This window comes from Plecotus auritus, assembly GCF_963455305.1.
Source record: "Plecotus auritus genome assembly, chromosome: 8".
NCBI classification, from domain to species: domain Eukaryota; kingdom Metazoa; phylum Chordata; class Mammalia; order Chiroptera; family Vespertilionidae; genus Plecotus; species Plecotus auritus.
Genome location: NC_137782.1, coordinates 33604293 through 33616593, shown reverse-complemented (window position 1 = coordinate 33616593; position 12301 = coordinate 33604293). Strand labels below are relative to the sequence as shown.

Below are 12301 nucleotides of genomic sequence, written 5' to 3'. Positions count from 1 at the left end.
CCTTTTATAAGAAAATATACTAGTTTTGCCCCTTGAACAATTTATTCGCACTTAATATAAATTCAGGAGCTGGGATGATTTGATAGGGATGTAATCTGCAATTAAAATTTCATTAATGAGTACTGTGGAATGCCATAAAGTTGATTTGGAAATATTTTTGTTAGAAGTTTATAAAGTTAATAAAACAGTTTATATATTTTCTTATCTAAAAATAAATTTTAATTAAAGCAAGTAAAAATTTAAAAAGATGACTAGCACTAATATTATGTTGTGGTGATAAGATAAATGATGTTAGGATTGAAGGATATGGAGGCACTTGAGATCACAGGCTCAGGAGTACTTAGTTACTGCTTTAGATATTTACCTTCATGCTTTTGCCACTAGTTTCAAATGGATAAGTGTTGGTAAGGATTCAGATTTTGGGGGCTCATAGTTTTAAAAGTGTCTATGTACTGTGATTCCATATTGAATTTGGTGAATTAAAACAAACTGATATTAATTATTTGAAAGAATCATTAATGTTTGAGTTTAAGATTATGGGATTAACTCCCTTCCTCCTCTTTTTTTTTTTTTTTTGCCATGATATGTTTGTGTTCAGTATTTCCCCTTGAAGGTTTATATCCTTCAGTCATTTTCCTCTTTTAATTGAAGTTAGTTTTTTTTTTAAGTTTATCTTTATTGTTGAAAGTATTAAAAATGTCTTCTCACATCTGCCCCCTATTGATCCCCTCCACCCTGTTCCTGCTCCTTCCCCAGGCCTTCACCACACTTTAGTCTGTCCATGGGTTATGCATATATGCATATAAGTTCTTTGGTTGAAGTTAGGTTTTCATATGTTTTTCTTAGTTTCCTAATTTTATTGGAATGATTACGATGATATCCCCCCTACCCTCCCAGAAACTCATTTGAATTGCAGAATCAGAGCACTGAAAATGACCTTCCTATTTGCTTGTCATCATTCAACATACTTTGATTGAATAACTACTGTTGGTCAAAGTGCTGGGTTAAGGGGTAAATACAAAGAGAAATGACTCTTGCTCTTCCAGCTTTTGAAATATTGTAGGAAAGAACATAAAAAATACATTATTATGATATATGATAAGTGCTTTGGTAGAGGTAAGTGCACAGGGTTATGGGAGTAGAGGGAGGGAGTGGGCTTATTTTCTTATCTAACTGCTAACATTTACTGATTCAGTCCTTCTAAAATTGATCACAGGTGACAATAACATTCGCTATCAAAAAAATTCTTAATTGAAAATTGTCAAAACTTTTAAGTAATTTTTTTGAAAAGAAGTTGGTGGAGCTTAAATTTTATTTGTTTAAAACCAGTAAAGAGATTTGGTCAGTTAAAAAAATTTCCACTGTCTTTGTAATACAGAATGATATGGAACCTAGCAAAGCTGTTCCACTGAATGCATCTAAACAAGATGGACCCATGCCAAAACCACATAGTGTTTCACTCAATGACACTGAAACAAGGAAACTCATGGAAGAATGTAAAAGACTTCAGGCAGAAGTGATGAAGCTATCAGAAGAAAATCGATACCTGAGAGTAAGTTGTTTTTTGAAAATAAGTTGATTTAAATGAAGGCATAGGATATGTGAATATTATTAGGCCATCTTATCTATCAGTTTTTAAATTTATCTTTGGTCAGTTCTCCCCCCGCCCTTTTTTCCCAATTTGATTATGTCCTGTCCTTTGTTCTCCACTCCCAGCCTCTTTTGACAGTTTTACCATGACTTCTCATTTTTCTAGGCATTGCTAGCTTCCTCTCTTGTTTGTACTCTTCACATTCTGTGCCCCAGTCATGTGAATTGCCTGCTGCCCATAGAGTAGCCAGCCACTGGTCATCTGGGGGTATTGAGCACTTGAAATGTGGTTAATTTGAATTGAGATGTGCTGTGAGTAGAAAATACACACTGATTTCTTAGACTTAATGCCAGAAAGGTAAAATGCCTTTTTTTTGTTTTGTTACATATTGAGATATATTTCAGTTATATTGGGTTGAATACAATATATTATTAAAAGTAATTTTGCCAGTTTCTTTTTACTTTTTTAATATGCTACTAAAAATTTAAAATTACATATGTGGCTCACATTTGAAGGTAAAATTATATTTGTATTGGGCAGTGTTGGGCTACAGTTTCCTGAAGAATCCTCTGTTTTATTATCCCTCTTTTGGTTTAGCTTAAGTTCTTCCCTCTGACTGGAATGCCTTGAATTCTTGTCCCTACCCTCACAGCAAAGACATGCATTTTCATCTCTTTGTACTTGTTTCTTGTCATTTTTTTAGTATAACCTTTTGTAGGATACTCTTCCCTCCAAAAAAAAAAAAAAAAAAAAGAAAATTTGTTTAGGAATGCTATCTCCTTTGTTTCCATCATACCTGTTACTTGTTGGAGGTGTTTCTTTCTTTTGTGGGTAGTAGTTTCCTTGGGGGCAAGGATTGTGTGTGTGGATGTTTAACTAATTGGTCTTAGTTATAAAAGCAATATAACAACAAAAATTTTATCTGTTGCCTCTTGAAATATGATTTATTTAGATTGCTAATCCCACTCATTCAGGAAATGCCAAGAGGTATTCTGTGGGGAAATGGTGCCTCTTACAGTGTAAATTTTCTCCTTTACGTTTGCTAATATCATGGCAGAATTTTTCTGCAAAATTCACCTTTGCATTTGTGGCACATGCATATAGAAGTCATGAGTAGATTTGAATGAGTAAATGAATGGACTGGTGAATTGAGGACTAATTTGAATGTGTATGGAATTTATTAATAATTAGTCTTTCACAAGTAATTATTTCAAGATTTGAATACCTTTAAATTTCTTTTTAAGGCTTTGAACTTTTTGTATCAAAGTAGATGAAACAAAAATGTATGAGTAAATAAGCTAAATTATGGAACTTAATCTACATTTGATTATTCTGTTTAAGTGTTATAAAGGAACTACTTTTTTTAAAAAAATATTTTTATTGATTTCAGAGAGGAAAGGAGAGGGAGAGAGAGAGATAGAAACAACAGTGATGAGAGAGAATCATTGATCGGCTGCCTTCTGCATGCCCCCCACTGGGGATCAAGCCTGCAACCCAGGCATGTGCCCTGATCTGGAATCGAACCGTGACCTCCTGGTTCATAAGTTGACACTTAACCACAGAGCCGGGCACATAGGAACTACTTTCTGAATCAAAGGCACTATATCTTGAATTGATATGTGTTGAAATAATTTTTCTGGCTATCTCTTCATATTCCTTAGTATCCCCTTAGAGACCCCCCCTACCCCCACCACCTGTCTGGATAGTGGAAAAAATTATCTCCATTTCATATTCACACATCATGCAGTTTTTGTTACTTTTACTTTGTCTGCCATGACTTGTACAGTTGTGTTCTTTTTTTTTTTTTAATATATATATATTTTTTATTAATTTTTTACAGAGAGGAAGGGAGAGGGATAGAGAGTTAGAAACATCGATGAGAGAGAAACATCGATCAGCTGCCTCCTGCACACCCCCCACTGGGGATGTGCCCGCAACCAAGGTACATGCCCTTGACCGGAATCGAACCCGGAACCCTTCAGTCCGCAGGCCGACGCTCTATCCACTGAGCCAAACTGGTTTCGGCCAGTTGTGTTCTTTGATGAAAGTTATGTTCCTTAGCATGCTCAGTGTATTTGTTCAAAAAACCACTTTATTTCTTGGCAGGGAGAAGAGAAGTGGGAATGGTGGGTAGGAGTGGCACAGGTAGGGCAGGGCTGAAAAATAGGAAGAGTGAACAGGGAGATAGGTGAGTGAGACTTAATTCCTGGTCTCAGCTGTTTTATAGGCTGATGTTCTCTAGGAGATGTTACTTGAAAAAACATTCTGCTGTATAGAAGATAAAAGACAGATAAAAAGACCACTGGCTTATAGAATCAATTTCAGGCTTTCATACATAAGGCCCATCATAATTTGGTGCCAGATTAACTTTCTTGATATCTGATCACCATCCTTCCTCCCCTCCTCCCCCCCCCCCCCCTTTTTAAATTCTCACCCGAGGATATTTTGTTCCATTAATTGTTAGAGAGAGTAGAAGGAGAGGAAGGGGAAAGGGAAGGGAGGGAGGGAGAGGGAGAGAGAAAGAGAGAGAGAGAGAGAGAGAGAGAGAGAGAGAGAGAGAGAGAGATTACCTCCCAAATGCACCCTGACAGGGGTCAGCGATCGAACTTGCAATTAAGATACGAGCCCTTGACTGGGAATTGGAACCTGAGACCCTTCCATCCATGGGCCGTTGTTTTAACCACTGAGCAAACCGGCCAGGGCTGATCACTACCCCATTTTATTCTACCTCTGTGGTTCTTAATCTATCCCTTATCTGAATCTCCCAGAGAGCTGTTTAAAAATGCACCTGGCCAGCCCCTCCCCAGACCTCATGAATCAGAATCACTTCGAAACATTTTTTTTTTAAATTTCTTTATTGATTTCAGAGAGGAAGGGAGAGGGAGAGAGAGATAGAAACATCAATGATGAGAGGGAATCATTGATTGGCTGCCTCCTGCGTGCCTCCTCCTGGGGATTGATCCCTCAACCTGGGCATGTGCTCTTGGCTGGAATTGAACCTGGGACACTTCAGTCCGCAGGCTGACACTCTAGCCACTGAGTCAAACAGGCTAGGGCAGGAACACTTTAAGTTCTTGCTGGGAATCACTATTTCTCCACACAGGATTAACTAGCATAATATCAAAAATACCCACAAACACTCAGAAAATCTAGTAATGCAAATAAAAAGGTATGACATCAGGTGAATTCATTTACCTGGTACACTAGAGGAATTAGTGTGAGAAAATAAAAATTAGCTTTCTCTGAGGAAATAAAAATGTGCCGTGTTATTCATCTGGTTGATAAAGCCAATTGCCTAGGTACCGGTACAGATAACAGTATTTTCCCCAAGGTCATACTGCAGCAGATAAAGTGCAATAACAACCTCCTACTTGGAGTGACTACTGCTGTCTTACTGAGAAACATTGTCCCCTAAATCATAGACTGTCAGAAAATTTGCTATGTGAAACCATCATAACAGTAAGAACAAAGCAGCCGACTCTTGTCTGGAGCATCAAAGTCACTTTGGTGCAGAGAAGCAGCCTCCCTGTTCAGTCCAAGTGCAGAGCTTTGGATGGCTTTCTTACACAACATTTCACATCTCTTGTAATTTGTAGTTTCTAAAGAAACAGGATTCAGTGTCTACTTTGCAGTTCAGATCCAATGCTGGCTCTTTTAGACACAGCCCTTTTGCTTGGAACATATCAAAACACTATATTATTTAAATTTCATCCTGAACTTATAAAGGCCTGCCTCTTCAGTGAGGTATTACCTGTGCCTCTGCTATAGGGTGCTCCGGTTGCAATGAGGCAGTAAATCTGTCAGACTGCAGGTTTGTTTCTGGTAGTCTTTGGCTTGTGGGGCTAGGACAGGTGTAACCAATGTAAAAATACTATGGGCCACTTTGGAAATAAGTGTATGTACCGAACTCTTTAATTGTATTAATTTTAATGGGATTTTTCCTTCTATGTAAATACAGCCATATCTGATTTTTCATACTTTTTAGATTGTATTTCTTAGCTTCGGTTTTTAAAATCGGCATTATTGAGGTATAATTTACATTCTGTAAAGACACTCATTGCGAGTGTACAATTCAATGATTTTAGTAAATTTATAGAATTGTGTAGCCTTCACTAGAAACCAGTTTTAGGTTGTTTGCATCACCCTAGAAACTAGTTTTCTTATACCAGTTAGTTTTATTCCCATCCCTAACCACATGCATACTGATCTGCTTTCTGTCTATTGATTTTTAGCTCAATAGTCTTACTATATGCATATTTGTATTTAAAGCCTTTTTTTTGTGTGTGCATATATTTTCTCTAGGATGAAGGCTTAAGGCTCAGAAAGGTAGCACACTCGGATAAACCTGGATCGACCTCAACTGCATCTTTCAGAGATAATGTCACCAGTCCTCTTCCTTCACTTCTTGTTGTAATTGCAGCCATTTTCATTGGATTCTTTCTAGGGAAATTCATCTTGTAGAGTGAAGCATGCAGAGTGCTATTTCTTTTATTTTCTCTTGACCAGAAAATGATTTGTTTACCTACCATTTCATTGGTAGTATGGCCCACGGTGACCATTTTTTTGTGTGTACAGCGTCATATAGGCTTTGCCTTTAATGATCTCTTACGGTTAGAAAACAATAAATACCAACTTGTTCGGCTACTGGACAAATTGTATATTACCAGATCATCACTAGCAGATGTCAGTTGCACATTCAGTCCTTTATGAAATTCATAAATAAAGAATTGTTCTTTCTTTGTGGTTTTAATAAGAGTTCAAGAATTGTTCAGAGTCTTGTAAATGTTATTTTAATAATCCTTTAAATTTTATCTGTTGCTGTTACCTCTTGAAATATGATTTATTTAGATTGCTAATCCCACTCATTCAGGAAATGCCAGGAGGTATTCTGTGGGGAAATGGTGCCTCTTACAGTGTAAATTTTCTCCTTTACCTTTGCTAATATCATGGCAGAATTTTTCTTATCCCTTGTGAGGCAGTTGTTGACTGAATTTTTCATCCTTAACAATCCTGTCCCATGGTATTTAACATAAAAAAAAATAAAACTGTTAACAGATTCTTGCTCGATAGCTTGTTTGTGTCTGTCGTGTCATTAGATGGGGATACCAGGGAGTCCACTCTATGATAATTTGAAATTTATAACGCATAATTTTACCTCACATTGAAACCCTTTCGATATTACAGGATTTGTAGGTAAAAGTCCTCTTTCTATTAAGGAAAGGATTGATAAATTTCAAGCTACTTTTGGTATTTTGGAAGATCATAATCAGTTTGTCGTCAAGATAATATAAAATAAGCAAATATCATGAGGATAAAAGTGTTGTAATTTTTGTCAGTTTATGTGTATGCCTTGTGGCTCTATTGTGTTTACCCCATTTTAAACAGGTTCTTTTTTATGTTCTCAAGAAAGACTTGTTCTTGGTTGTTCTAGTCAAGTGCTTTTTAATGAGCCTAATAATTCCCTATATAATATTTTGTAAAAAGAGTTAAAAGTAGGTGTTTTTCCTGCCCAATTCAACACTCAAAGTAAATTCCCATTATGGAAATGTGTTATTATTGAGCAAGCCTTGGGAATCATTTTTGTGAGAAATGCCTTTATTCTTTGCAAACCTATCTGTTAACCATGTGAAACACATTTTTAGTATACATATACATTATAGGGTTTGAATTTATTTCATATGTATTAGCATAGAAAATTTTGGAATCATATAAAATGTATTCAATTTTTTTTTTCCTGAGTACAATCTAATACAAGTGAATTTTGATCCTGAAAATAGGTGTTGGTTTTGTAAAAGATATGCTTCTATCTGAAAGGGAGATTGGACTTTGGGACTTGATGTGGTGCAGTGAAGCGTATTAGGCCCAGGTCTATGTATACATTTTATAAATGAATGAACTGTCCTAAGTATTTTGGTTGCCTCTTCATTTTAAGTGTATTTTGATTTGTTAGATCACATGTATTGTGTCATTGGCTCTGTGGTATCTTCTATATAGAACCTCTTGCTTATATGCAAAAGTTACTAAAAACAAACACAAGTAACACCTATCCATTACTGGCATGCCACTGCAGGTAATGTTTCCATTGTATACTTTACAGTCACTGTAAAATTCCCTTCCCTTTCTGATAATGAAAAGCATGCTAGAAAGAGCTTTGCATTTTTGTCCCATAATGAAGAATTAGTAATTCCTTGGCTTAAAGCTCTATATAATCTACATTATTGGTGATAAGTATCAAGCTTGACATTTCATGGCTGTCATTTTTTTAAAAATTGAAGTTCTCAAAATTTAACAAAATCCCATTTTATGGGAATGCTCCTTAGAAGTCATTTTGTTCAACCCCTTTGTTTTAAAGTTGAGGAATCTGAGGCCTGTTTGAGAGTTAAGAGAACTTTCCCCATGTCTCATAGGTAGATAGAGGTAGAGCTGGAGCTAGAAATCTACTTTCCTGATTCTAGTTTGGTGTCTTTTTCGGTCACTTTGTAGAAAAAAAATATTTGTATTAATTTGACATAACTGAAATAATGAACATAAAATGCTATTTAATAAGTGTATGTGAAATTTTCTATCATAAGCTTGTATTACAGGCTACTGTTGAATAGCCTCATGTATATGTTTGCTTTTAGTGTTTAGGCTAGAAATCCCCACCCCTCATTGGTAATAAACACTATGAAATACAGTGTATTTTTAGATAGGCATTCTACAGAATGCATTATGCAGTGGTTGGTTTTGAGATAGATTATAGTCTGGGTAGCATCTGCAAAAAAAAAAAAAAAAAGTGTACGTGGACTTCTTAATCGCTTTACAGATCAGGAAATGCTCCAGTTGTATAGGAGACTTACTTTCTGTTCCTTTTAATTGCTGTATGAAATGTGATCAGGTTATTTTGCTACCATTGGTTACTTTAAGAGTCCAACTGTATAGACTGATAACAGATTAAATTGTCTGTCTTCATTCCTTACATGTTTAGAAATTTTTGTCTGCCTGCTTACTTGTATGTGTAAGCATGAGGGGAAAACATTGTTGCTAATACTGAAATCACATTCAAGAAACTAAGGCCTTAAGTTCATATGTGATACTAAATGCACTTACCTTCATTCTTTCTATACTACCTTAACTTTTGCCCATTCTTGTATTTACAAGAAGCAAATTTAAGGGTTGTATTCTGAGTGTGTAACCTTTAAAAAAGTGACACTTGGAAAAAATATGTATCAAATTCAGAAATTCTGGTCAAAGAAAAAATAATACTAATTTCTTCAAGTATCTTGCTCAGTACTTCTAAAATTAATATTATCTACTCTGGGAATTACTTTTGGATTGTAATCATTCAAAATATGCCACTTCAAAAACAAGTTTTATCAGCAAGGCACAAAAGAAGAGTTCTTTCACAATATAATCCCAAATTGTGATCTTCTGCCACTTTAAAAGCAATCGGCTCTAACTATCAGCTTTCCTAGAGTTTGCACATTCCTATTCTGTGATTTGGTGTGTGGGTAGATTTTTAAAAATTGACCTTTATGAGAATTAGGGGAAAATGTTTACCATATGGAAAAACAACAAAATAAGAAGGTAAATGATCTTTATTTTCTAGCTTTTAAAGGAAATTAAACTGTTCCGTGAATAAATAAACTGATTAAAAATGTAGTGACGTGTCCTTTTCCTTTAAAAAACAAAAAAAGTAATGTTATTTCAAAAGATTATGATGGCTTGTATGTTTATGTTCTGTCAACTAATAATAGCCAGTCATTGACTGGGAGTTGAGTTCTGATGACAGATAAGATTTTTGTCTATAATCACCTGTCCTAGAGGTTAAATGCTTGTTGGTAGGAAATTGGGATCAGCTGGTGTAGTGCCACATTCGCTGGCCCACACTGTTGGTAGGAGCCTTGCTTTTGTAGAGTGCTGTGCAGGAACAGTGGTGCCCAACCTGTTGGGGACTGTGCAAAGAAGTTTGGACATTCATCCTTAAAGAGAAAGAACATTTTATCTTCCTATGTTTCTGATTGTAGAAATAATGTTTGCATTTTAGAGAATTTGAAAAATACATTATAAAAAAATAATGCCAAATCCAACATCCAGCAGCTATCAGTTTTTATGGACATTTCCCTATAATCATCATAAATTATAATTCTGTATCCTATTTTTTTCATTTAATTATTTCTCTGGTTTATTGAAAATCAAGCATAAGTGACTGTAAAATGCTTTATTTTTATGATCACTTCACCTTAAGATCATGAATATTTTATTTATAATGTAAAACTTGGCCAGGTAATTCTTTTTCTAGTTAGTCATACCAATATTTCTTTTGTTTTAAAACTCAGTCCTGTTTTCCAGTTGTTTATGTATATAATACCCATCTTGAAAGAAGGTGAAATAAATATTAAGATAACTATTTTATTTATTTTTATTGCTATTCAACTACAGTACATTAACTCAATGTGATGAATTTAAATGATGCTTGAGCAGTACCTGTAGAAAAACGATTCATCTGGGGTGGATACCTGGCATGGTCATTGGTTTTTAAGCTCTACTCATTTTAATTTGCAGCCAGATAATTGCTTTAAATTATAGGCTTTTAAATGTCAAAGCTGGATACAAAATAGGTTTAAGCAAGACTTTAGTCCTACAGTATAGGAAGCTATGTTTTCAGAATTCTTTGTATATTAATCTTTAAAAATAAGTTGTAGGAGTCACCTTTAGTTATTGCTTAGTGCAAGAGCTATCTTTGTAAAGTTAGCATACCAGTAACGTTTTAAATTTGTAAATAAGTGAGCTATCTGTATGAAAATAAATGATTTAAGAAATTTTATGGGGCTCATTTTTAATTACCACTTAGTTAACACCTAAAGTGATTATCTTTACCCACCTAGGAAATTTATTTTGCCCGTTACATATTTCTCAAGTAATAGATAGTTTCCAAGATGCTTATTACCACCTTCTATGTATTTTATGTCAACTCATTTAGTCATCTAGATCCTATGAAGTAGATACTGTTCTTACCTGTATTGTATAGGGTGCAGGGTGGCAGACTGCTTTAGAGAGGTTAAAACATGCTCAGATTTATACAGCTTTACATAACAGGACAGGAGTTATGTAAAGTTGGATCCTGATAGTCTGATCCTAGAGTCCATGCTCTTAACCATTGTAATCTGCCATGCAAAGGAAATGACTTGTACCCTGGTCCAAGTCAAGTACTGTCTCCACAAAAAAATGGTTAGGTAATTTTATGTCGCTTTTGAGTTCACTTAAAGGCAATATTTAAAACTGATATTTCTTTGTGAAAACTTGGTCTTAAATTTTTAGGCTTTTTTTCTCTCGCCATTATCTCTAAAACAAGTGAGAAGAAATAAACTGCCCATTAGCAATACAGCTCTTGAACAAAATCAACATGAACATTAGTAAGCAAATGTATTAATGTATTATATAAAGGAGGCTATAGAACTTAGAGAAATGGTTTATGTAACTTTCAGGGCTGGAGAATTTTGATCATGGTCTAAATTCTTGATACTATTTATGATTCTAAAGAACAAAGGATGTGAAATTAAGAACCTTAAGAAAAAAAGATTTTTTAGGAGTTACTGATACCTAAGTTCTAAAAAAATGTTATGAAGAGTTGGAATTGCAAGTACTGTTGCATATTCCTGGATAATGTAATTCCTCATTTTAGCACATTATTTCAAGAAGTAGAGGGTTGTTAGAAGTTATATAAAGAGTTTTAATACAGTGTTATAGTAATAAAGGGCATACTTGCTCTTTGTGTGTTATTTTAATCCAAAGTGTATATCCTTAAATGTATAATATGTAGATAAATATGTGAGGGTGTGTATCATGCTACTTTGAAGTAAATTTAGGGAAATATTTCACTTAAAAATTCAACCTAAAGATAGAAAAACTAAAGATAAACTTTTGAGAATGAAAAGTTTTGTTGCAAAGTATTCCTTAGAGTGCTTTTGTGTACCTTGCCATCAAGTTCTATAAAATTATTGAAATAAAATTCAGATTTTTTTTTGAAAAGTCTAGTGATCGTGTTGCATTCATCACATAAGTGAACTCATCTCCCCAAGGGGAAAAATTCTCTTTCACTTTGAGGACTTCCCTCCCCCACACCCCAATTGAATTTGTCAACTGGGAAATTTACTTACATATGTTTTAAGAAAACATCGTTTATTACCAAGATTCTACAGTTTGCAATGAGGAAATGCTTTGATAAAGAGTCATATAATTTGATAAAGTGGTTCCTTTGTAAAATAAGTGGTGGTGGAATGGAAATTTCAGGGAGATAAGTATATTGAATGTATAATGAAAGGTTTTCAGCATGAACTAAAGTACTAATAATTTGTGTGCTAAAAATTATTTGCATTGATTGCAATTAAATATGCCATATGAGGGCTACAGCTACCATTGTGGAGTATTTTTTTATTTGGGAAGGGAGAGGGATAGTGAGTTAGAAACATTGATGAGAGAGGAACATTGATCAGCTGCCTCCTGCACACCCCCTGCTGGGCATGTGCCCACAACCAGGGTACATGCCCTTGACCGGAATCGAACCTGGGACCCTTCAGTTAGCAGGCCGACGCTCTATCCACTGAGCCAAACCAGTTAGGGCCCGTTGTGGAGTATTTAACAAGTCTTGTAACTTCTCTGCATTTGGTTGAGATGTTAAATGGTATAAGTGTTCCCAACAAGTAGTGTTTAAGCTACTTAAATATGTAA

The 12301-nt window shown here is 35.0% G+C and overlaps 1 protein-coding gene across 2 annotated transcripts in view; it reads left to right on the top strand.

Moving 5' to 3' along the window:
- VAPA (VAMP associated protein A) overlaps nt 1-6660 on the top strand; it is a 41304-nt gene extending 34644 nt beyond the window's left edge. For both annotated transcript variants that reach the window (XM_080685070.1, XM_080685069.1), the window contains 2 exons: nt 1379-1552; nt 5894-6660. In XM_080685070.1, the coding sequence (XP_080541196.1) occupies nt 1379-1552; nt 5894-6052 (333 nt within the window). In that variant the 3' untranslated portion in view covers nt 6053-6660. The remainder of the gene's footprint in view (nt 1-1378; nt 1553-5893) is intronic.
- Nucleotides 6661-12301: the final 5641 nt, after the last annotated feature.